The sequence below is a fragment of the Frieseomelitta varia genome, unplaced genomic scaffold (genome assembly GCF_011392965.1).
Source record: "Frieseomelitta varia isolate USP_RPSP 00005682 unplaced genomic scaffold, Fvar_1.2 scaffold_600, whole genome shotgun sequence".
Classification (NCBI taxonomy): Eukaryota; Metazoa; Arthropoda; class Insecta; order Hymenoptera; family Apidae; genus Frieseomelitta; species Frieseomelitta varia.
In genome coordinates, this window is record NW_025110369.1 from 32,501 (window position 1) to 53,365 (window position 20,865).

Here is a 20,865-nt window from a genome sequence, read left to right on the forward strand (position 1 = left end):
TCGTAGTAGTAGTAATAGTAGTAGTAGTAGTAGTAGTAGTACTTGTTGTCGTTGCTGCTGCTGCTGTTGTTGTTGTTGTTGGTGGTGTTGTTGTTGTTGTTGTTGTTGCGCCAGCAATGTTGACGGCGACGGCGACGGCGACGACAACGGCAGTGGCGACGGCAGTGACGACGGCAGCGGCGGCGACGACGCCGGCGATACTGCCCGCTTCGAGGACAACGGAGACCTGCGATCTCTCGACCGGCGAAAGCACCTGGACACCGTAGTCCCCCTTCCGAGGCTCACCAGCTCCCGATACGGGACACCGAGGTTCATGCTGCATCCTAAACGCCCGGCGTTTATTCTCCCTTTGCCTTCTCCCCTGCCCCCCCTTCGTTTATCAAGCGGACGATCACGCCTGCCGATCAAACGGCAACGCGTACCACCGCGGCTTCAACGACGACTCTGACGACGGCCACCACGTTGCTGACGACCTACGCGGCACCGACGACGTCGTTTCGTTCGCTCGTTGCCATTGCGTCCGCTTCATGGACACACCCCAAGCAAGTTTGCCAGCAGCCTGCCGAGTATCCACCTTCCGCGAGTACTCTTACCTAACCTTTCCTCCTTGACCTCGTTGTGCTTTTCTCTCTCTCTCTCTCTCTCTCTCTCTCTCTCTCTCTCTCCCTCCCCCTCCTCTCTTTCACTCACACACACGCGCCACTCTCTCTCACACACTCACACACACACACGCGCACGCACGCACGCACGCACGCACGCACACTCTGTCTCCCTATCTCTCTCACTGTCTCACTATCTGTCTAACTATCTGTCCATTCATCTATCTACCTATTTATCCAGCTAGCCAGCTAGCCAGCTATCTCGCTCGGTACACTTCTCTCTTGCTCCTCTACACCCTCCAACGAGTGGGTTTCCTTGCTGATTCTCTCTACGACGCTCGGGTGCAACGCGTCTCAACACGAAACACCCACTCTCCCCCTCTTCTCTCTTCCCTCGTTCGTGCAGCACGATGATCGAGGCAGTCGGAGGAGACTCGGTTTTCCTCGGTGGCAAAGTAAGGTTATGGGGCTAGCCTTGATAAATGGTAACGCGCACCAGGATCCGCGCGTGAGAGCTCGCGCGCGCGCGCGCGGAGGAGCGCGCGCACGGCCCTCTGCACCGTGACGATGGAAATTCCAAACGGATAGACGACGATAAGATTGTCGAATCTCTTCCTTCTTCCAACGGATTGACCAATTCACCGTTTTCTTCTTCTTCTTCTTCTTCTTCCTCTTCTTCCTCCTCCTCCTCTTCTTCTTCCTCTTTCCTTCTCAAATGCAATCTCTCTCTCTCTCTCTCTCTCTCCCCAGCCACCGACTAGTTTGCTACGTTTCGATCGTCTTCTCTCGTCGGCTCGGTGTACGGTGTCGAGCGGGCACCTTTCTTACGAACGAGTCGGCGATTCCACTCGGGGGCGGCTTCGACACGCGGAAAACGCAGGACGGATGGCGCGTCCGATCGAATCACCTTGCTCCTCGATACCGAGCTCCACGGAGATCCTCTCGGTTTGGTCGCTGCCGCGCGACGAGCATCCAATCGTGACCGAAACTTTCTCGAGACTCGTGTCGTGTCGTGTCGTGTCGTGTGTCGTACTGCTGCTGCTCGACTCGACACACTCTCTCCCTTTCTCTCTCTCTCTCTCGCTGTTACAGGCGGAACTCGTCTCTCGACGAGCCGTTGTCGGAGCTCCTCGTGGCACTGGAGGCTCCGTGTGTCCCTCGACCGTGGCGCACCTTTGAAATCGCGTCGTGTCGCGTCGCGTCGCGTCGCGTCGCGTCGACTCACTTTGAATCTCGCCAGCCAGAGAGTCGCACGCGCGTACCTACTACAGCGCGCACCGAATTTTTCACCCACCGGAATTTAACTGCACGGTGAACATCGATATTCAGCGCCGAGGTGATATCCTTTGCTCAGTTTCCGTTGTCAACGCATCGTTTGCGCGTCGACGAAACGAGATTTAACAGTGTCACTACCAGCGTGACCGACTCTTTCCTTTTCCTCTTACTCCCCCCTCCCTCTCCTCTCTCTCTCCCTCTTTCTATGTATCTATCTATCTATCTATCTGTCTGTCTGTCTGTCTGTCTGTCTGTCTGTCTGTCTATTCGTTTCGCTTTCTTTTCTCCTTCCTTCCGTTCCTTCGCCTCCGATATTCGCCCAAATAGTAGCAGAAATCGTCGACGATCGACGGCCACTGGTGTGTGGAAACTGGCGAAACGGGGCGGTGTTTGCTGTGGTCCAGCAGCAGAATCGACGAATCCACTTTTCGCGGTTTCGGGCGAGCGAAACCTTTATCGACACGATGGTGGCGCGACCGATAATGATCGTGTTTCGTGAAACGCGCCTTTGGCTTTCTCTCTTTTTCTCTGCTTTTTCCCTCTTCCTCTTCCTTCTTCTTTGTTTCCTCTCTCCACTTCCTCCTCCTTCTCCTCCTCCTCCTCCTCCTTCTTCTTCTTCTTCTTCTTCTTCTTCCTCTTCTTCTTTTTCTACTACTTCTACTTCTTCCTCTCCCTCCGATCTAACTCGCTGCTGTTCGTATAATGTTGCACAGACAGGATCCCGTGTTTATCGTCGCGTAATTGATGGAGCCTGCAACGCGGACGGCAGTCGAACCACGCACGCAGGCACGCACGCACGCACATACACACTTTTTGGGGTCGTGCGCGTGACACGGAAACACCGACCCCGTAGCCGCGCACCAGCAACTGCGCGCGGTTCGTACAACGAACGTACCGAGAGTCCCTCTCCGAGAGACGACGGAAACTTCGCTGCACCTTCGGTCTCTCGGATGGTCTGTCTTTCCAATTCGCACGCGCACACGCACGCACACACACACAAATACATACATACATACATACATGTACACATACATTACATACACACACACGCTGAAATTTCTCCTCTCCCTCTCTCTCTCTCTCTCTCTCTCTCTCTCTCTCTATATATATATATCTATCTATCTATCTATCGCTACTCCTCGCCTCTTCCTCCCCGCGATACTTTTCCCATCCTCTCCTCTTTCAACCACCCGTTTTCCTACTACGGTTTTGCCTATTCCCTATTTTAACTCGCTCCTTCTTTCTTTCTTTCTCTCTCCTGCTGTTCCTGATCGTCCTCTCCCCCTCCCCTCCCCGTCTATTTCGGTCGTTCCTCGTCTTTCTCCCTTTTATGCACACGTACATTCGTATCAGTTGTAATCTCGGGTGGATCTCTTGCGCGCGCCTCCATCTCGCCCCCTTTTTCACCCCTACTTTCGTCCTCCTCCTCCTCCTCCTCCTCCACCACCATCCTTCTTTTCCCTCCTTCTCGCGCATCACCCGACCCCTTTCTCTTTCAATCCTGCCCCCTCGCGTTCGTTTGCTGCCACCCTTCGAAAGCAGCACGGACGCCAAGAGATTCCTCCCCCATTTTCCGTCTCGGATCAAGTGACCGTCGATCGTCGTCGCATCGAGTAATACCATCGACATCCTCTCTCGTCGTCGACAGGCCGGAGAATCGGTGGAAATCGCGTGCCCCGTCTCCGTCCCATGTGAATCCGCCATCTTTCTCTTTATCGGGAGCAGGGAGCAGCAACCATCTCACCGCTCTCTGACCCCTGTTCCACCTCCTCTTCGTCGCGATCCTTTGTGCCCTTCGTTCCATCCCCGATTATCTGCTCTCTCTCTCGTTTTCTTTCTCTCGCTCTTCCCCTCACTCGCTTCTCGACTCCTCGAGCTTGCCCTTCCCCTCCTTTCCTCTCTTCAGCAGTTTTCGCGATGTCCCCCCCCCGATTCTCGTGTTTTTCCGTCACTCGACCAAAAACAACGGTGGCACACGCCGTTTCCCCACGCGGTGCGTCGGATTACTCCTTTGTCCATCTCCGAATCGTTCGTTCTCGAGACGTTTTTTTTTTTTCTAAACGAGCAACCTTTTCTGACCGAGGTCGAGCAACCTTTTCTGCCAAAATTGCAACATTTCCTCAGCTTCAGTTTCGAGTAACATCGAGACGTAACCCGAGACATGGCGAAGCAAATGACAAAAAAGTCTGTCACTTTTATTGCAATTCTCTGTACGTACAGTGATATCGTTATCGGACGAGCGCGAGAGGGAAAGAAAGCGACGAGTTATTGTATAACGGTTCCCGGCCGCTCGTTACGGTCCGCGAGCCGCAGTGACATCCAAAAAAAAGAAGAGATCCGATCGGATCTTCGCTCTCTCGCTGACCTATTACAACAGCCGTAGACGTTCGATGGAAAATAATCTCCCTCGTACAACGAAACATACTTTCGACATCGGTTCGTTTTTTTTTTTTTTTTTGGGGGGGGGGGACAAACAATGGCAATTCCAAGACGTTGGACGCAAGCTTTCGACGATTTTTGTCGCCGCGGTTCGAACGTGATGTCGTTTGCTCACGTTGACACGTGGAATTGAAAAGCTCCCTCGACAATCATGGGGATATCGTCGTCGACGCAACGACCATGTTCCAAATATACCAAGTGGACGATGCAGCAGCGTTCAACGGCGGAGAGCGCATGCACCGCGTTAGCATCCAGCGCGAGAGCACGTTTCCTTGCGCACGGATATACGCATACACGAAAAGGCGTATCCTACCAAGGACGGTGTTCGCAGCTTATCCTTCTCTCTCTCTCTTTTTCACCCTCTCTCTATTTTGTACTCGTTCGGTCTCTCCCTGTTTCAAAGTTAGGTCGACTGGTGGTGTGGCCCGGACGGCGCATGACCACGGACGAAGGGAAATACTCGCGAATCGATAATCCGCGAGCAGCTGCGGCAACAGCGACGAGTTAGTCACGCGAACGGCTAGCTCACTCGATTATTACTCTGGCTAGCTCGCGCTAGCTCGCGCAGTCTCGACTACGAGCGTGCGGCGAGGGACACCGTCTCGAGGGTCGAAATTTCAAATCGAAATTGGAAATTATCGACGAAGGATGAGAAACATCTTTGCCGCGATTGTGTCTCGCTCGTGCTTTCTTCACCCTCGGCTAACGGGGAAAAGAGCAGAGAGCGCCGATTTAAAGGCACTTGCGGTATGTTGCCGCGGAAACTTCTTCAAATCCGCTTTTAATCGCGTAGATCCAATGTCCTGTGGTCTTCCCTTTTATGCTAGTCGACGACGAACGTACCTCGGCTGAAATGGCAACTGATTTATTAACAAGTACTTTGCGCGATGCATTTTTTTTTCTTTTTTTTTTTTTTAGTTTGAACATACATATGAGATACCTGATACAATCTTGATCTCGATCTTTCGGATCTTGATCCACGCAACACGTTCACGTGCAAACGCTACTCTGAATGCTCTGTCGAATCGTTTTGTTTGCCTTTAATTATTGAATTTTAATTGATGAATCAAGCTCGTAAACGGTCCCCATTTTTTACTACGCCAGCGTTAATCTGCGATAACAGGCTAACGAGATTCAGAGCTCTATCTCGTGATGCATGATTTGTGCACTTGTTCCGAAACGCAGGTGGTCACGTGGCGAGATTAGATTTCAATTCTTGAACGTATGAATGAACCTGGTTGCTACACGCGTCCTTCTCCAGGTGTTCCATTGCTATGAATACATTAAAACGGTATTGACACATCGTGTAAAAACGTGACACGAGATAACGCACGAGGGCAAGTAAATTGCGCAATGTCTCCAACTAAAAACGATTCGCACATTTTCACAGATCGACTCGGGGACGAGTATTTATGAACATTTACGACTCGCTGATGTAAAACATTGCGCAAAAATTGATTGTTCCGTGACAACGTTCCATAAATCCTTGTTTCTCGCACGTCATGCCGAGCATTATGTAACGCGGAAGCAATTACAACAATGTGAAACATCGACGAACTGCGCCGCATTGCAAGGAAAATTAACAGAAACGCATCCATCGTTTAATCTGCTCGACTGTCACTCTAACATTCGCGTGTCAATGTGATAAAAAGGAAAAAAAGGAAGAAGAAAAAAAAAAGCAACAACAACGTTACAATTGTACGGATACGTGTTGGAAACTAACTGGTTGGTAGGTAGCATCGAAAGTGCTCGATTTTGTAAAAAAAAAAAAAGCAGCAAAAGGTGGAGAAAGGGACGTCGAATAGTATGGGTGACAGAAGAGGAAAGATCAAGAGGATGAATAAGAAAGATTCAGAGGTGGAGGAAGAAATCGGGGTTGCTGCGATAGCGAAGGTGGAGAGGATGAGGCTACTCGGATGAGGTTGAAGAGGCCGAAGCTATGAAGAACAGAGCACGATCTTTCCTCGTCATCGTGACCGTCTGTGGCCGATTTTTTTGAACAAGGAGGCGAATTCAAATGGCATTGTGCCGTCACGTGCGGCCACTCGCTCTCACTCAACTCGACAGAACACTGTTAGAACCTCTTTCCTCTGTACAACCGCATAACTTTCCTACATTGTCGCTTCTGCTTGCCTCCCTCCTCCCTCCTCTTCCTCCTACTCTTTCTCTCTCCTCTTTTCTCGCCTATCCTGCTCATTTTACCTTTCTATTTATTCTTCCTATTCTTGCATTTAAACAATCGCTCCGAAACTCTACTCCTTTCTTGTCATTTCTTTTTCACGAGTTTGTGAAATTGTCAATTGTCTTTTTTTTTTTTTAGTTCTTGTCGCAATTACCGTCTCCTTGGTGACAATGTTTGTTCCAGTTACACATTTCTTCAACTCACGCCGTTGGAAACGATGACATTTTTTTGGATAATTAACGATTCCTTCTTTTCTATCTCTGCAAATAAGTTATTTCATACATCGACAAACGGTAGAGAAATACATCGACAAAAGTAGAGAAACTGCAGTACAGTAAAACACAAAATATAAATATCTTTTTATTTTTATCCGAACAATACATCTAGCATTAAACAATAAGATGGTAGCAAGTCTGATCTTTCGATTCGGACATCATAATTATCAAGTAAAAATTCATTCTTTAACATTGTAAAATATACATATACATGTACATATTGATACATACATACATACATACGTACACGCGCAGACTCACGCACGCATCATCACCTCACGCATATCGACTATTTACACAATTTTATACAACTTTCCCCGTGTTTCACTTCTCTCCCGAAAGACTTCATTTAAACATCAATCGAATCACAATAATCATCTCCTAATTTCCGTAATTTATTAATTCATAATTAAGCATCGTCTCTCTCTCTCTCTCTCTCTCTCTACATGATACATATCTTTGCAGTTTAACTTTAGACAGTTTTTATCACGTTATTAGGAAATGACTGAAAACTCCTCTCCTCCATCCCAACCCACCTTACCCCTCCAACTATATCTATATATACATACAGAGTGCCTCAGGAGGAAACTTTACCAGTGTGTTTGATCAGGTCATTCTGAATAAAAGAGGCCACATGTACTATAAGTTTCGATTCACTTGTTTTTTACTTATTTCAAAAAGCAGATCTTGCATTTATATACAATCAGAGTAGAGAAATAATTTTCATCTTTTTTTTTTTTATTATAGCTCAAAGGAAATGGCCAAAATGATGACCTTCCTTCTAGGGCAGTGTACAGCAACAGTAACCCAGAAACACGTGAAGGACAAATACGAGCTACACGCATTGCCATTAATAATATTAAACGTGAAATTATATAATGGGCTGATGACAATCATTAAAATCGTTACTTTGGGCACCTCGTTTGGTCTATACGAGTAAAAAGATGAAAACTTATTTTTCTGTGTCAATTATACAAATGTAAAATCTGTTTCTCGAACAAGTAAATCAAAGTCCATAGTGTGTACGACTTTTTTTTATTCAGACTGGCCTATCAAACACACCAGCGAAAGTGATTCCTCCTCAAACACTCTGCACGTATGTATAAACAGATTTACAGAATCTGTATAGAAAACAGCATGTCAAAAACATGCAATTATATTTTATTACGTCTTTTTAGAAAATCAGTTATCAATATTAGATGTATCATTACCTTTTACTAAATTTGTTTAACAAAATTCAATGCGGTTAACGTAACAATCAACATCTCAAATATACCCTATCCATTGTATTTTAATTGTACTCTACATGTCCTGCATATTAAAGAAAATTCTATTTTTGGTCTTCTAACTTATATATATATATATATATATATATATATATATGTATGTATATACAATAACAAATAATATTTACAAATTCACGTTGCTGATTATATGTCATTAAAAGATATATTTTTTCCTTTCATGGTATGTATATATGTATATCGCCAATGATCATCTTTAATGAAATAATTAAAAATATATTTTTAATATCAAACAAAAAGAAAAGATATATATGAATGTGTGTATCTGTGTGTATGTATATACTGTGATCACTAAACAAAGATAATAGTAAAGTATATATGAATCAAGTGTAAAGATAAAATATCTAGGCCGTGTAAAACTGTAAATAAACGTTAGTTAGTTTTTAATAATGTTGATAATAAAGTTTTGAGTAAAACAAATGAATGAATTTAAACGAATTACAATACTTCTGAATAAACTGTTTCTATACGAACATCTTTTAAACAAAAGAGAAAAGTAATTTGCAGTCTTAACGCTATTAAATAACTATTTTCGTATATTTAAGTTGATTTTTAATTAAAATAAGCTGACAGGGTAACAATGATTTTTACTATTAAAACAATGGCATATTTTCAAGAAATTTTCGCCTTACCTTGTTATAAAATACATGACGTAGAAAAAAATGCTTGAAGAACAGTGAAGTTAGACAAGAATGAAGTAAATTTATGGAACAGTCATGTTAATGCGAACCAGTTAGTTGACAGAGATACAAGTGATGATAAATATATATATATATATCAGATATCTTAGTTCTTTGAAATAAAAGATGAAGTCCTTAAAACATTGAAAATGTTCCTCGTTTTCATATTTATGAATTATTTTAGTAATCTAATTTTGTAACACCTTAAAAGAACGTATCGATTTTATCCACAACATAGACACATAATAAAAAATAGAATTGAATTGAGTTTTACACATGAATATCGGTCTCTTCAGAATCCGTGTTAATAAAATTTGTAGCTTCGTTTTCAATTGATACGACAGATCCAATTTCACAAATTTGTGAATTTGCTACAGGTCGTCTATTTCGATTTATGATTTGAACGACTGGGGCTGGCAAGCCTTCAGCGTCTGTACATAAATTTACTGTGTGTGGTTTAGTGCTGCTCACAGAACATTCTAGATCCGGCAACTCGCCTTAAATTAAACGATTAAAATTGCTATTTTTTTTCTCCATTACTAAATTATCAATCCTCACAGTGCTGATAGTTATAATTATCTAACAAGTTATATTTTACAACATATCATGAATGTTGAGCTGCATTGGGAGGATTAATAAAAACGTGCTTAAGTAATATCTCAAAGTAATTCTTACCATTAATGCTATGAATATCAAACGCCCTGAAAACAGTTCCACTAGATGGTTCCCCGCCACTTACACTAGCTTCATCATCTGGTGTATCAAACAATTCTTCCGAATCGGAACTACTACTTGAATGGATTGTTTGTGATCTTCTGGTCTGTGATCTAGCACGGCTAAAAGGGTTCTCCCTTTGTCGCGAAAATGTTCCACCTTGAGTTCCTAATAAAACATTTAATTGAATTTTTTATACTGAAAAGAATGAAGATTTTTTTTTTTCTTATTACCTTGATGACCCTCGCGAATCAAAGGTGTCGTATCGTCGGCATCCGAATCACTCTCGTCAGTAACAACTTGCTCATCCGCTGCAAAAACTTTTCGCTTACAAACGGGACACACTCTACGATTTTTTGTCAACCAAGGATCTATACATTTTGTATGATAAGCTGAAGATAAATGAAATTATTATTCAAGATATTAATACCGCATTTTAAATATTTCAACAATCACACACAAGGAGGCATACTAACCATGTGCACAGGGTAACACTCGTAATTTTTCACCTTCTGCATAATCGTCTAAACAAATCGCACACGTTTCATACGGATCTCCTTTTGTATATTTGTGCGTAGGAATCTTCTTCAAACTTGAATTAGACAACCTATGCCTTCGTTGCTTTCTCCTCTCTTTAATACATCTAACAATCTGTAAATTTACAAAAAGAAAAAAAAAAATGTTTTAAACGTACACAATAATAACTATATCTTGCTAAAAATAATTCAAAGGTTGCTTATAATTTCATTTTGCAACTCTCACCATAAAGATAATCATGACTAGAAAACATATTCCAATAACAATAGCAAAAGGCAAAAACAAGTGTGTTACATTGAATGGGATATCATCATTGATTAGTATAAAATATAACTCATCGTATAAATAATTTTCTTTAATGATTAATCCTGTGATTTCACTGACAAATACAGATGGTATTAATATTCCTCCAGGATCTCTAGCTTGCATTGGTTCTGTAACAAAGAATATTATATGTATAATTCACAAGCATTCTAACACTGAATGACCATTGTTTAAATTCTCTCAATGATAATCATTGCACTTGTTGTGTATTCTTGTATTGAAAACAATTACCTAGTTTGTTGCTGTTTACATTATGTATAATCACAGCATCGTACCCAGCCTTCTGTGCCATTCGTACTTTTCTTTCAAAACTACAATTATAGCGAGCAATCAAAACTATCCAATTGCCATTATAATTGGTATTATTAGGAGGACCCTGTATTTCATGGCATGCCGTAGATGGTTCTGCATACACAACCATTCCCTAATAAAAGATTTCCCATAAACCAAAAAATCTGTTTCATTCCCAATTTGTCTATTATTGTATTCTATTTTCTAACAAAATTATCAAAACTATCGATATTAGATTGCATTGATGATATAATTATATAAAAATGCACATTTATGAGATACTTTGTTACTTTTTCTTAACACATATAACGTAACACAAGCATCATATATGACTCATGTTATGATATTAAATACCTTAATCCCATCAGATGGTATTAAACCTCCGAATCTAGCTGGTATATCTCTAAATTCTTCTTCAATCTGATGCCTAGCGGCTGCAGAAAATACTAAAATATCCGCTTTGTTGCACATCACACAAAAGACAAGGAACATAAGCCACAATTGAAGTTGGTGGTTCAAGCAACACTGTCTCATTTTTTTAAAATGTTAAAGGTATCCACTATCTTGTCAATTTTAATACTCTATGGAAACTTTGTTTAAGGACTTCATTATACGTTGCACTCAGTCCCAAGATACTAACGTATCCATTGCAACAAACAAAATGATGCTAACCTGCGTCAAAATAATTGCAATACTTAGATTGTTTGCCAACAGTTTTACTTATCTATCTTATTTATTATATACACTACATACGTCATCATAAAATTACAATTAATAAAATTGTGCAATTGCATACTCATGTTTGTGTACTAAAAAGATTATTAATTCCCAAAGAATCTTCTTTCCCATACAATGAGTCACACGTTTCTACCGTAACGAGGATTCTTTTTATCTCTATAAGAATTGAATATTAACTCCTACCACTTTCATATAGCATCTATATACTAACTACATCATCAAGTAATAATACATTCTTATGTGACAATAATTTATATTTCGTACAGTAAACCTCACTTATGCCAAAGAATTAGTGAGCAAGATCAAGTTTGTTGATGAATTATACTGTAACATTTCACTCTCGATACACGACTACATCTTTGAACGATTAATTGTCGATTAATTGTTGAATAAACGATCCGTAGGCGAAAAGATGCAAGCTAATTATTCTATTGTCAGTATGAGAAAAAAGATTGTGTGCAATTAACGTACATCCGTTATTCCGACATAATACATTGACAAACGGGCATTGCAAGTTTCTCCAAAAATATCGGGTTATGCTGTATATAACAAAATGCACCAATAATTCGTGAGAAGCATCTTGTGACAAACGTATGTTGTACACGGAGACGTATGCAAATTTTTAACCCTTATTTTGTCAGTACTCAACGCTTAGATATGAAGTATGTAGATAACTTCGATATACTGATACATACATACATACTAATGTCCCTCTATCCTTTTTCATCCAGGAAAACACGTTACGTATGACACACAGGGGACATTCAATCGGTTCGTAAAACGTACGCAAGTATGTACGTGCATACACGCATTCGCAAATGTAATATTGTGGCTATCACAAGTGTGCAACAAGACACGCATCGTTTACACGTCGCGTTTCATTTTCACGGTTCCGAAACGACAGAAATATCGGGGGAATATCGCTTGCTGATAAAAAACATAAAGTCCCTTACGACGACGTTAGACGGACTGCGACTGATTTAATCCGTCGATTAAAGTTTGCCAGCAAATGTCAAAGACTCAGCTTCGTTCGATTTGTTCATAATTACTTCAATAAAAGCGACTTGAACGGCCGTGTACACATAACGCAAGAGCCATTTGTCCGATTTTTTTACATTTGAAATAAAAAAAAAGCAATTGTAAGTAACTTGATCACTGGAGTCACGCGGATGTCGTACATACACCTTTTCCTCTATTTCTCTGTCGAGCGCGGCCATCTTGGACGTGTGTACGTCACGCGACGCGAGCGCTAAATTTAAATCGAATTAAATGTCAGCTTTTACTTGTAACGCATCGATTTTTATATGGTAATATCTCATAACGATAACTTTCAAATTAAAATTTACCTTGTTTGAATCTTCGATGCTGTTTTCATGATATATTTCATTATGTCTAATGTGTAATTACTGATTTACTTAACGCATTTCGCATCTCGACCTTTTTCACATTTGTTACGTTTTTTTTTTTTGTGATCGATTACGCAGATATTAATATTTTTACTTTTTTTAAATGTTAATATTGTTGACATTTTTTTTCTCCTTCCTTTTCTTTTTGTTTTATCTCGTGAAGCAAATTAAACGCACGATGATTTTTGTAAAAAGTGTATTTAAACTTAGTACAATTACAACTGTTTGCATTGGATAAAACAACTGTTACATCAAAATGTCCTTAAATAGTTACGAATAAAATCGATTGCCCAGTAAAATTAATCGAAAAAAAGTACTTTTCTGTTTTTATACGTGAAATTTATGTCTATTATGTATATATACAATGTTACAGTTTATTCACTTATCACATGTCATGCTGCACATAAACATTACAAACGTGAAAAGTGACCATTTAAACAATAAAAATAAAAACAAAACTATGACTTGATATGATTTATAATGCATATAAAGATAATTAAGATAATTATATATAAATATATTATTTATATATAATGTAATTTTTTAATACTTAAGGAATAATTAATTAAATTTAGATTATAGCATATAATATATTTTGCCTGAGTGACTTCGAATATATTCCAGTCTTTGGGTATTTTAAACATTTTTAATATTTCAACATAAATATCATTTACAATATGATTAACTGTTATAATGACAAAACATTAAATAAGAAAAAATTATTTATGAAAAATGAAAACATTCGGTTTATCTTGAAATATAATTTTACTATAAATGTGTGTGTGTGTGTGTGTGTGTGTGTGTGTGTGTGTGTGCGCGCGCGCGCGCGCGCGCGTGTGTGCGTGTGTGAAGGCACTCATTAGCAAAACTACTTATACTGAAACAAATTAATTCGTTATGTACTCTACATATAAAATTTTAATAATGAATTGAAATATTTACTCTGATTTCTTATTAAATCTTTCCGCGAGAAAACCTTTCGTCTAAATATTGTGCTTTATGTATGATAGCATTCTTCTGAGACTGATCGAATCGATTAACTGTTAAATCGATATCTCTGTCAAATGGTCTTCTAATTGCCTGCGCGGTTGATTTTGCCTTTTTTTCTTCTTTCTAAAATTTATATTTCACTTTTATTAGAGTTTCTCATTTAGAGGAAAATACAAATATCTAAATCCAGAGTATAAAATAAACGAAACGAACCCGTTTTTCCTTTTGTAGCTGGTTTCGATGTATTTCTAAAAGCGATTTCTCACGTTTCTTACTTTTCCTACATTCAGTTTTACCACTTTCCTCAAACAAATCTCGAATCGATGTTTGAACATTGTGTAGTTTCTCTTCTTCCTAAAATGATGAGATGTGCAGCAACATTACTTTAACAATTTTCTTCTTTGCAAAAAAAAAAAAAAAAAATATATATTATATCGTATTTACTCGCTGTTTTCGTTTCTCAGCTTTCTTTGCTGGAGTATCTGTCCAGCATGACCTATCAGACATATCTGGACCTGCTCTCATTCGAAATTTTCGTGATGTTAATCCTAAATTATCAATCTGAGTTGGAGGTAACTCGATCATCCATTCTTCCCGTTGATTCACCTTACTATCCTGTAATATAGTTCATTATATTCCAATTTTTGAACATTTCAAATATCAAGACAATCAATTTGTCTTACCTCATTCTTCTGTTCATTTTTAATTAGCTGCGCTCGTTGTTCCAATTGTCTTTGTACGTAGTTACTGTCTAACGCTGGATGATTAACCGGCAATGGACCTATACCTTCATCTTCGTCCTCGGATTCTATTTGATTTACTTCATTATCATTAAACAATGTTATGGTATTTGGAAGAGTAGGGCCCATGATTTTTGTATTTGTTTCGTTATTATATTTTTGCTTCAATAAATGCGGTGGTAATGCTGGACCAAAAACAACATCCGTATCATTTTGCATTATGTTATCTTGATTAATGCTGTGTAGTGTGTCTTTCTCAGTTCTTGCACTTGTATCCTGTGCGTCATTCTTTGATAAACAAGGTCCTATAAAATGTACATCTTCATCTGATTCCATGCTAATGGAAGAATCAACTGTTAATTGCGGCGGCAGGGCCGGTCCGTAGGTTGTACATTTCTCAATACACGTCTCAGATAAATGAACATCTGTTGCTTTTGCAGAGTCGTAATTATCGGGATGCAAGGAAGTTTGTTCAGTAAAATTCAAACTCTCCTCCTTACTATTTAAATCAACTATGTTTTTCCTCGATTCTGTCAGTATAGGCGATGTAGTACCTAATGAGGAATCTGAAATGGTACCAGAATTATTATTACTGGAACCATACAACATATTATTCTTCCTTGCATTTACCTTTAGCGATCCTTCCATGGGTTCGATTTGTTTCGCCTGCTTTTTTGGCAAATTATCGCATTCATTGTTAAAATTTCTTTTTTTCGATTTCTTATTATGTTGTTGTGATAGTGAGTTTTTATCCTTTATATCAGAACAATCGGATGTATTTTCATCCGTCTCCGAGAGGATGTCAAATTCAGATAAATTCAATTCATCTTTATATTCTTGATTCTCCACTGAAAGATCTCTCTTCGTTGGTGATTCATTATCGTTATGACCTTGTTCTACATTTTTAGATGAAGAATATTCTTCCAAGCATTGCCCTTCATCTTCTCTCACCAGCATCTTTTTGTGTGTGTTATGCCTTTCAGATTCTCCTCGAAACTTACCGTGCTCTTCGGATCTCGTTTTGTACGGCTGATAATTTTTGTCGCGGCTTCTATCGCGAATAGAATGCTTATACTTTTCGTGAGATTTGTTTCTATGCTTGTCGTTTTCGTTTCGGCTACGACATCGTTCTTGAGACTTGTTGCTTCGATGTTCATTTCGGCTTCTACTCTTGTGCCGTTCTGCATATTTCGTTTTATGCTTTGACGATAACGTAGTACTCTTAGCATCCGAACCAGCGTCTCTTACATTTTTATGATCATCATCATCTTCGTGTTTCGAGTTTTTCGACTCGACAGAATGTTTCGAATGCTTAGTACAATGTTTGAAGTCGTTGTCGGAGTCTAGTTCTTTTGAAAATTTGTGTTCTTTGTTACAGTGACGTTTAGATTTGTCTTTTTTATCTTTATGCTCTGTGTCATTATAGCCAGACTCGTGTTCCGATTTTGATCTCGATCTCGACAGTTTTCCTAATTTTGCGTCTAACTGCACGTTATCTTTACGAGTAGCTTCAAAACGAAATCGTCGTCCATCATCACTGTCCTGACTTTCAGAATCAGAATCCATTGTAGTCATAATTAATTATTCGCTGAAACCAGTATAAATACACGTACATTTTTACAAACAGATAACACCATATATATATATATATAATATAATAATTAAGAATTTGACTTTAATCCTTAATTATTCTACTTAGTAGAACGGAACAGCGTTTTATAAAAATAATTTAAAACATTACGGTATTGAGTATACCTAGGAACAATAATTACAAGTCAACTAAATGAGAACTTTATTCAAAATATATTCGCACGAATCACAGTACATATGACAGAATTAAAGTATGAGCAAGATTAATGTGATTACTAGTCTATGCGCTTGTCTGTTTCTTTTGATTGTGCCTGATTCTTTACACTCTCCACTATTCTTTCAACTTTACTTTGACTCGGCTCTAATTTTGGAAGGGGAGTTATCTGTGAATTTGTTTGCAACATCTTCATTACTTTCGCTGCACTGTACTGAATAGATTTCATAAACCCAGCAGTTACAATACCCTTCAGACTTTGGGTAACACTGGATCTCCACACAATCTGTCTCAAGCAATCTTCTAATATTTCACCACAGTCAGGATCATAAGCAATTGCACGTAAACAATCTTCAGTGTCCTTTGATCTGGGACCTTGAGACCATGCCCTAACAAGCTTGACTTGCGGTGTTCTTGGTAACTGATTCAAGTGATGTATTTTTGTTGTAGGGCTTGTATCTTGATGGCAGGTAACAGTCATGTTCTCAGACTTTGGAATATCAACATAATTCTCAAAACGATGTAAAATTGGGCTGTATAATTGCCTAAAGTATGTCAGTTGGGGTAAAACAATGTTGTTCACTTTCTCTTTATTTTCGCCAAACGTCATACGAAAATCACCATTATAGGATAAGCCAGCTATAACTTTGTAAAACTCAACTTCCGTAAAATGCTGTGGGAGCAACAACAATGCTGCATGTACAGCCGAATGTAAATTTTGTACCAACGCTGTGCGTAATTGAGAATGTTCATTTGGTTCCACAAGTATTTTAACTGGTTTGTGTAGCCTCCCTGCTAAGTATATGTCAGTCCAATCCAGTAGGTCTTCTATCAGTGAAACTTCAGAAATTACACCGTACTTGATCATATGTCCTTGCGGCATTTTAACCAGCGTATTGTAATATACTTTAGCGCCCCATTTCTCTTGTATGTTAGTAATTGCCTTGTGTCCAAAAAGCTTCAGCGGTTGGGCATAATGCTTTGGATTGAGCTTTAAATTTTCGGCATGCCATTGATTTACATTACGAACAACAAATACAAGATCGATCATACTGTTCGACTGATTGTTCATTTGTTTGAACGCCGCAGATCCATACGCAAAGCAAAATTTTACAGTCCTTGGGAAGTTGTTGAGTATATCTTTCAACTGATGGACTCCTATTAATTTCTCCATTGTACAAAGATATCAACAGTACAAAGTATCAAGTTCCCAGGGAAACCACTCAATAGCTTTAATTCTGCATAATACTTCTTTCTATCCTCAAACATTAAATCAAAAATTTTAATGCAATCATTGATGATACCTTCGTTTCTCTTTCTTATATATATATATGTATATGTATGTATGTATAAATTTAATTAGAGTACAGTTGATTTGTTTTGTGTCAACGAAAATTACAAACGCAATTCAGAGAAAAAATACAATATTGAATAACACAAAAAAGATAACAGTCGAGATAAAACAAATATTTCTCGACTCCAAATTGTCCTAGACAAGGTTCGACAAGAAAGGTGACAAATTTTTGGACATTCGCAATCAACTGCGCCCTTTATTAACCCAGATCCGTTCCGTCTAACCTAAAATTTTTCCTCGTGAATTGTCCAATCGATACACATACTCACTTAAACTCGACGAAATGTCGCCTGTACCGCGGTTTTGTTATTGGATCATCCAAAAGCGTTCCGATCAACGCGATCAATTCAAAATAAACAAGGGCAAATAAATGAGAAAATCATGCAGCGTAACATCTTACTGTGCTGTACGTCGGGCCCAGAAAACACATGATTGTTTCATATTGGCTGGCCTAGGAATCGCCAGTTTCTGTTCTATCGTCTCATTGGATTTAATCGTCGCAACACTCAACTGTGCTGTTTCGGTTAAACATTTATGTGTTTTTGCAATTACTCTCGTATATAACGTATATAACGCGTTTAATCGGTTTAACGATTCTCTTTTTAAAATGTCCAATTGTACACGGCAGTACACATGCTCAAGTGTTTATTCAGGTAGTGAAACCTTTTCGGGCTAGTGTGTTTTTCGATGCAACTTCTGCTGTGTACGACACACGATCACTAATTCCAGATTCGCTGTACGTTATCTAGATTTATAATAATTTATTGCATCACAAAGGAACATTTTACGAGCGGTGTATTACGTACGTTATCTAAGTAGCTACATATACACGTAAATTTGACAACGCTGAATTTATAGTCGGGCACGATTGCGAGGGAAAGCACGATCAAGTTGGACATTTCGGACTCGGCTGATATTATTTAAATATACATACACTAAATAGGAATATATTAAACAAAGAACTTTATTTAATCAAGAAACTAGGTATCGTAACAAAATTCATATCGATATTATTTGCGATCATTGTACATCCCACAGAATACTGATTAATAATTTTTTTTACATATTGTTGTACGCAACACAAACGTGTAGAAATAGTTTTTAAACATCATGGAGGTTGATGAAAATAACGCAACGGTTTCAACTGATACACCGATGGAAGTTGACGATGATACTTCTGGAAAAAGCAACATCACATCAATAAATCCATCTAGTGCTATCAAAGTGATGGCATCTTCGGGTACAGTCGGTTCTGTTTCTATTAGTCTTCATCCTCTTGTCATAATGAATGTCAGCGAACACTGGACCAGGCTACGTGCTCAAGAAGGCACAGATCAACTAGGTACATATTCTGTACTGTTTTTCACTTTTATATTTCAATAGTTCACATTTTTCATGACTCAATGTTCTAGTGTACGGAGCACTTATTGGTAAACAGAAAGGACGCAATATAGAAATTATGAATTCTTTTGAATTAATGTTTACATGTATTAAGGATGATGTCATCATCGATAGAGATTATTACAATACCAAGGAAGAACAATTTAAACAAGTCTTTAGCGAAATGGATTTTCTTGGCTGGTATACTACAGGCGATATGCCCAATGAGAAAGATATTACAGTACATAAACAACTTTGTGAAATTAATGAAAGTCCTGTGTTATTGAAGCTTGATCCAAGACCAAAAAATACTGATGTATGTATTAATTATTGACCATGCATGTACTATTTAATAAGTTTTATGTTTTGTAGCAACTCTCTGTCTCCATGTATGAATCTGTGATTGATTTAGTAAATGGGGAAGCCACAATGTTGTTTGTCCCGTTGACTTATACATTAGCAACAGAGGAGGCAGAAAGAATTGGTGTGGATCATGTAGCAAGAATGTGTAGTAATGATCAAGGAGAAAGTTCATTGGGTAATTTTGTGTCCATATAACCATGTGAATAAGCAAAATGTAGGTAAAACTTAAATTTGTAATTCATAACAGTTGCAGAACATCTCACTGCACAACATAGTGCTATAAAAATGTTACATTCAAGAGTGAAATTAGTTTTAAAATATGTACAAGCTGTACAAAACGGTGAATTAAAAGGGAACCATGAAGTTTTAAGAGCAGCCTGTTCTTTGGGACACAGATTGCCAGTTTTAAACAATCCCAAATTTAAAGCTGATTTTTATAATGTAAGTATATGTTACAATCTAGGAGAATAATTAACCTACGTATTCAATATGTAATATTGTTCATATTTTCAGCAATGCAATGACTTTGGTCTGATGACGTATCTTGGTATTATAACAAAAGGTTGTAACAATATCAATCAGTTTGTTAACAAATTCAATATTTTGTACGATAGACAAGGTGTAGGTCGTCGTTTACGAAGTCTTTTCTTGTGATAAGCAAATATTCGTTGTTTTTTATACTTGTATCTTTTTTACTCTATAAATTATAATGAATACTCCTGGAATCTGTGAGACTCAATACAGTAAATATATATATATATTAAATAAATCGAATGTTGTAGTAGATATTGTACCCCTTAAAAATAAACATAAAAGTAAAATAAATATTGCAATATTTGATTTGAATTTACAAGGATAATCAAATTCTGTATTATTTCTATAATGTAAATTTTTTAATATATGCCTCGTACTTCTTTCTTACATACATACATACAAAGAATTTTGTAAGATATTCTAGGCAATATTGTTTACAACAAAACATACATCAAGAATGTAGAAATAATTCTTACAGATATAGTTGCGCGTTTTCCTTTTTCTCTTTTTATTTTTTTCGTAGTAGTGGAAGACATCTCGTAGTACACATATGTTTGTTGTGTGTGTACATTCATTCATACATACATACGTACATACATACATGTATACATATATACAAACATACATTCTTACGTACATAAGTTTATATATATGTATGTGTTTGTATGTTTTTTATATTTACGATTTCGGAGGCCACGTTACATTTTTCTTATATATTCAATTTCTATCGTTTGTGTGATCTATTTCGTATAAATTCTATTCGATATAAAAAAGCGGCCTATAAAATAAGACTAAAAGTCTTTATCTAAAAATCTATACGAATATTACATTTACTTTTACTTATTTATATATATATATATATATATATATATATATATATATATATATATATATATATATATATATATATATATATATATATATATATATATATAT

General features: G+C 38.3%; 4 protein-coding genes and 1 long non-coding RNA gene across 13 annotated transcripts; 1 reads left to right on the forward strand and 4 right to left on the reverse strand.

Annotated features, from left to right (window-relative positions):
• Positions 1-2,944: 2,944 nt before the first annotated feature.
• On the reverse strand, positions 2,945-4,853 carry LOC122534484. Its single transcript, XR_006307914.1, has 3 exons — positions 4,673-4,853; positions 3,968-3,972; positions 2,945-2,974 (listed from the first exon to the last, which is right to left on the reverse strand). It is a non-coding gene; the product is annotated as an uncharacterized LOC122534484 (long non-coding RNA).
• A 1,977-nt stretch (positions 4,854-6,830) lies between these two features.
• On the reverse strand, positions 6,831-12,573 carry LOC122534489 (E3 ubiquitin-protein ligase RNF13-like). Of its 7 annotated transcripts, none has more exons than XM_043665169.1 (8): positions 12,312-12,573; positions 10,975-11,292; positions 10,561-10,753; positions 10,231-10,439; positions 9,945-10,119; positions 9,702-9,860; positions 9,430-9,636; positions 6,831-9,251 (listed from the first exon to the last, which is right to left on the reverse strand). In XM_043665169.1, the coding sequence occupies exons 2-8, from the start codon at positions 11,152-11,154 to the stop codon at positions 9,025-9,027; spliced, it is 1,350 nt and encodes a 449-aa protein (XP_043521104.1). In that variant the 5' UTR covers positions 11,155-11,292; positions 12,312-12,573; the 3' UTR covers positions 6,831-9,024. The 7 variants fall into 7 exon arrangements, with proteins under 7 accessions (XP_043521104.1, XP_043521103.1, XP_043521102.1 ...); XM_043665168.1 differs by having other exon boundaries at positions 12,062-12,573; XM_043665167.1 differs by having other exon boundaries at positions 12,058-12,573.
• Positions 12,574-12,945: 372 nt separating this feature from the next.
• Positions 12,946-18,148, reverse strand: LOC122534488. Of its 2 annotated transcripts, none has more exons than XM_043665165.1 (5): positions 18,053-18,148; positions 14,438-16,082; positions 14,199-14,369; positions 13,968-14,108; positions 12,946-13,877 (listed from the first exon to the last, which is right to left on the reverse strand). In XM_043665165.1, the coding sequence occupies exons 2-5, from the start codon at positions 16,067-16,069 to the stop codon at positions 13,719-13,721; spliced, it is 2,103 nt and encodes a 700-aa protein (XP_043521100.1). In that variant the 5' UTR covers positions 16,070-16,082; positions 18,053-18,148; the 3' UTR covers positions 12,946-13,718. The 2 variants fall into 2 exon arrangements, with proteins under 2 accessions (XP_043521100.1, XP_043521099.1); XM_043665164.1 differs by lacking the exon at positions 18,053-18,148 and adding an exon at positions 17,922-18,020.
• LOC122534493 (phosphatidate cytidylyltransferase, mitochondrial) lies at positions 16,360-17,472 on the reverse strand. The gene has a single exon (XM_043665176.1). It carries the CDS (start codon positions 17,470-17,472, stop codon positions 16,360-16,362), a length of 1,113 nt encoding a protein of 370 aa, XP_043521111.1.
• A 366-nt stretch (positions 18,149-18,514) lies between the features above and the next one.
• LOC122534491 (COP9 signalosome complex subunit 6) lies at positions 18,515-20,220 on the forward strand. Of its 2 annotated transcripts, none has more exons than XM_043665174.1 (6): positions 18,515-18,636; positions 18,745-18,994; positions 19,065-19,348; positions 19,405-19,570; positions 19,643-19,836; positions 19,909-20,220. In XM_043665174.1, the coding sequence occupies exons 2-6, from the start codon at positions 18,763-18,765 to the stop codon at positions 20,047-20,049; spliced, it is 1,017 nt and encodes a 338-aa protein (XP_043521109.1). In that variant the 5' UTR covers positions 18,515-18,636; positions 18,745-18,762; the 3' UTR covers positions 20,050-20,220. The 2 variants fall into 2 exon arrangements, with proteins under 2 accessions (XP_043521109.1, XP_043521110.1); XM_043665175.1 differs by having other exon boundaries at positions 18,523-18,636; positions 18,751-18,994.
• The last annotated feature ends 645 nt before the right edge of the window (positions 20,221-20,865 follow it).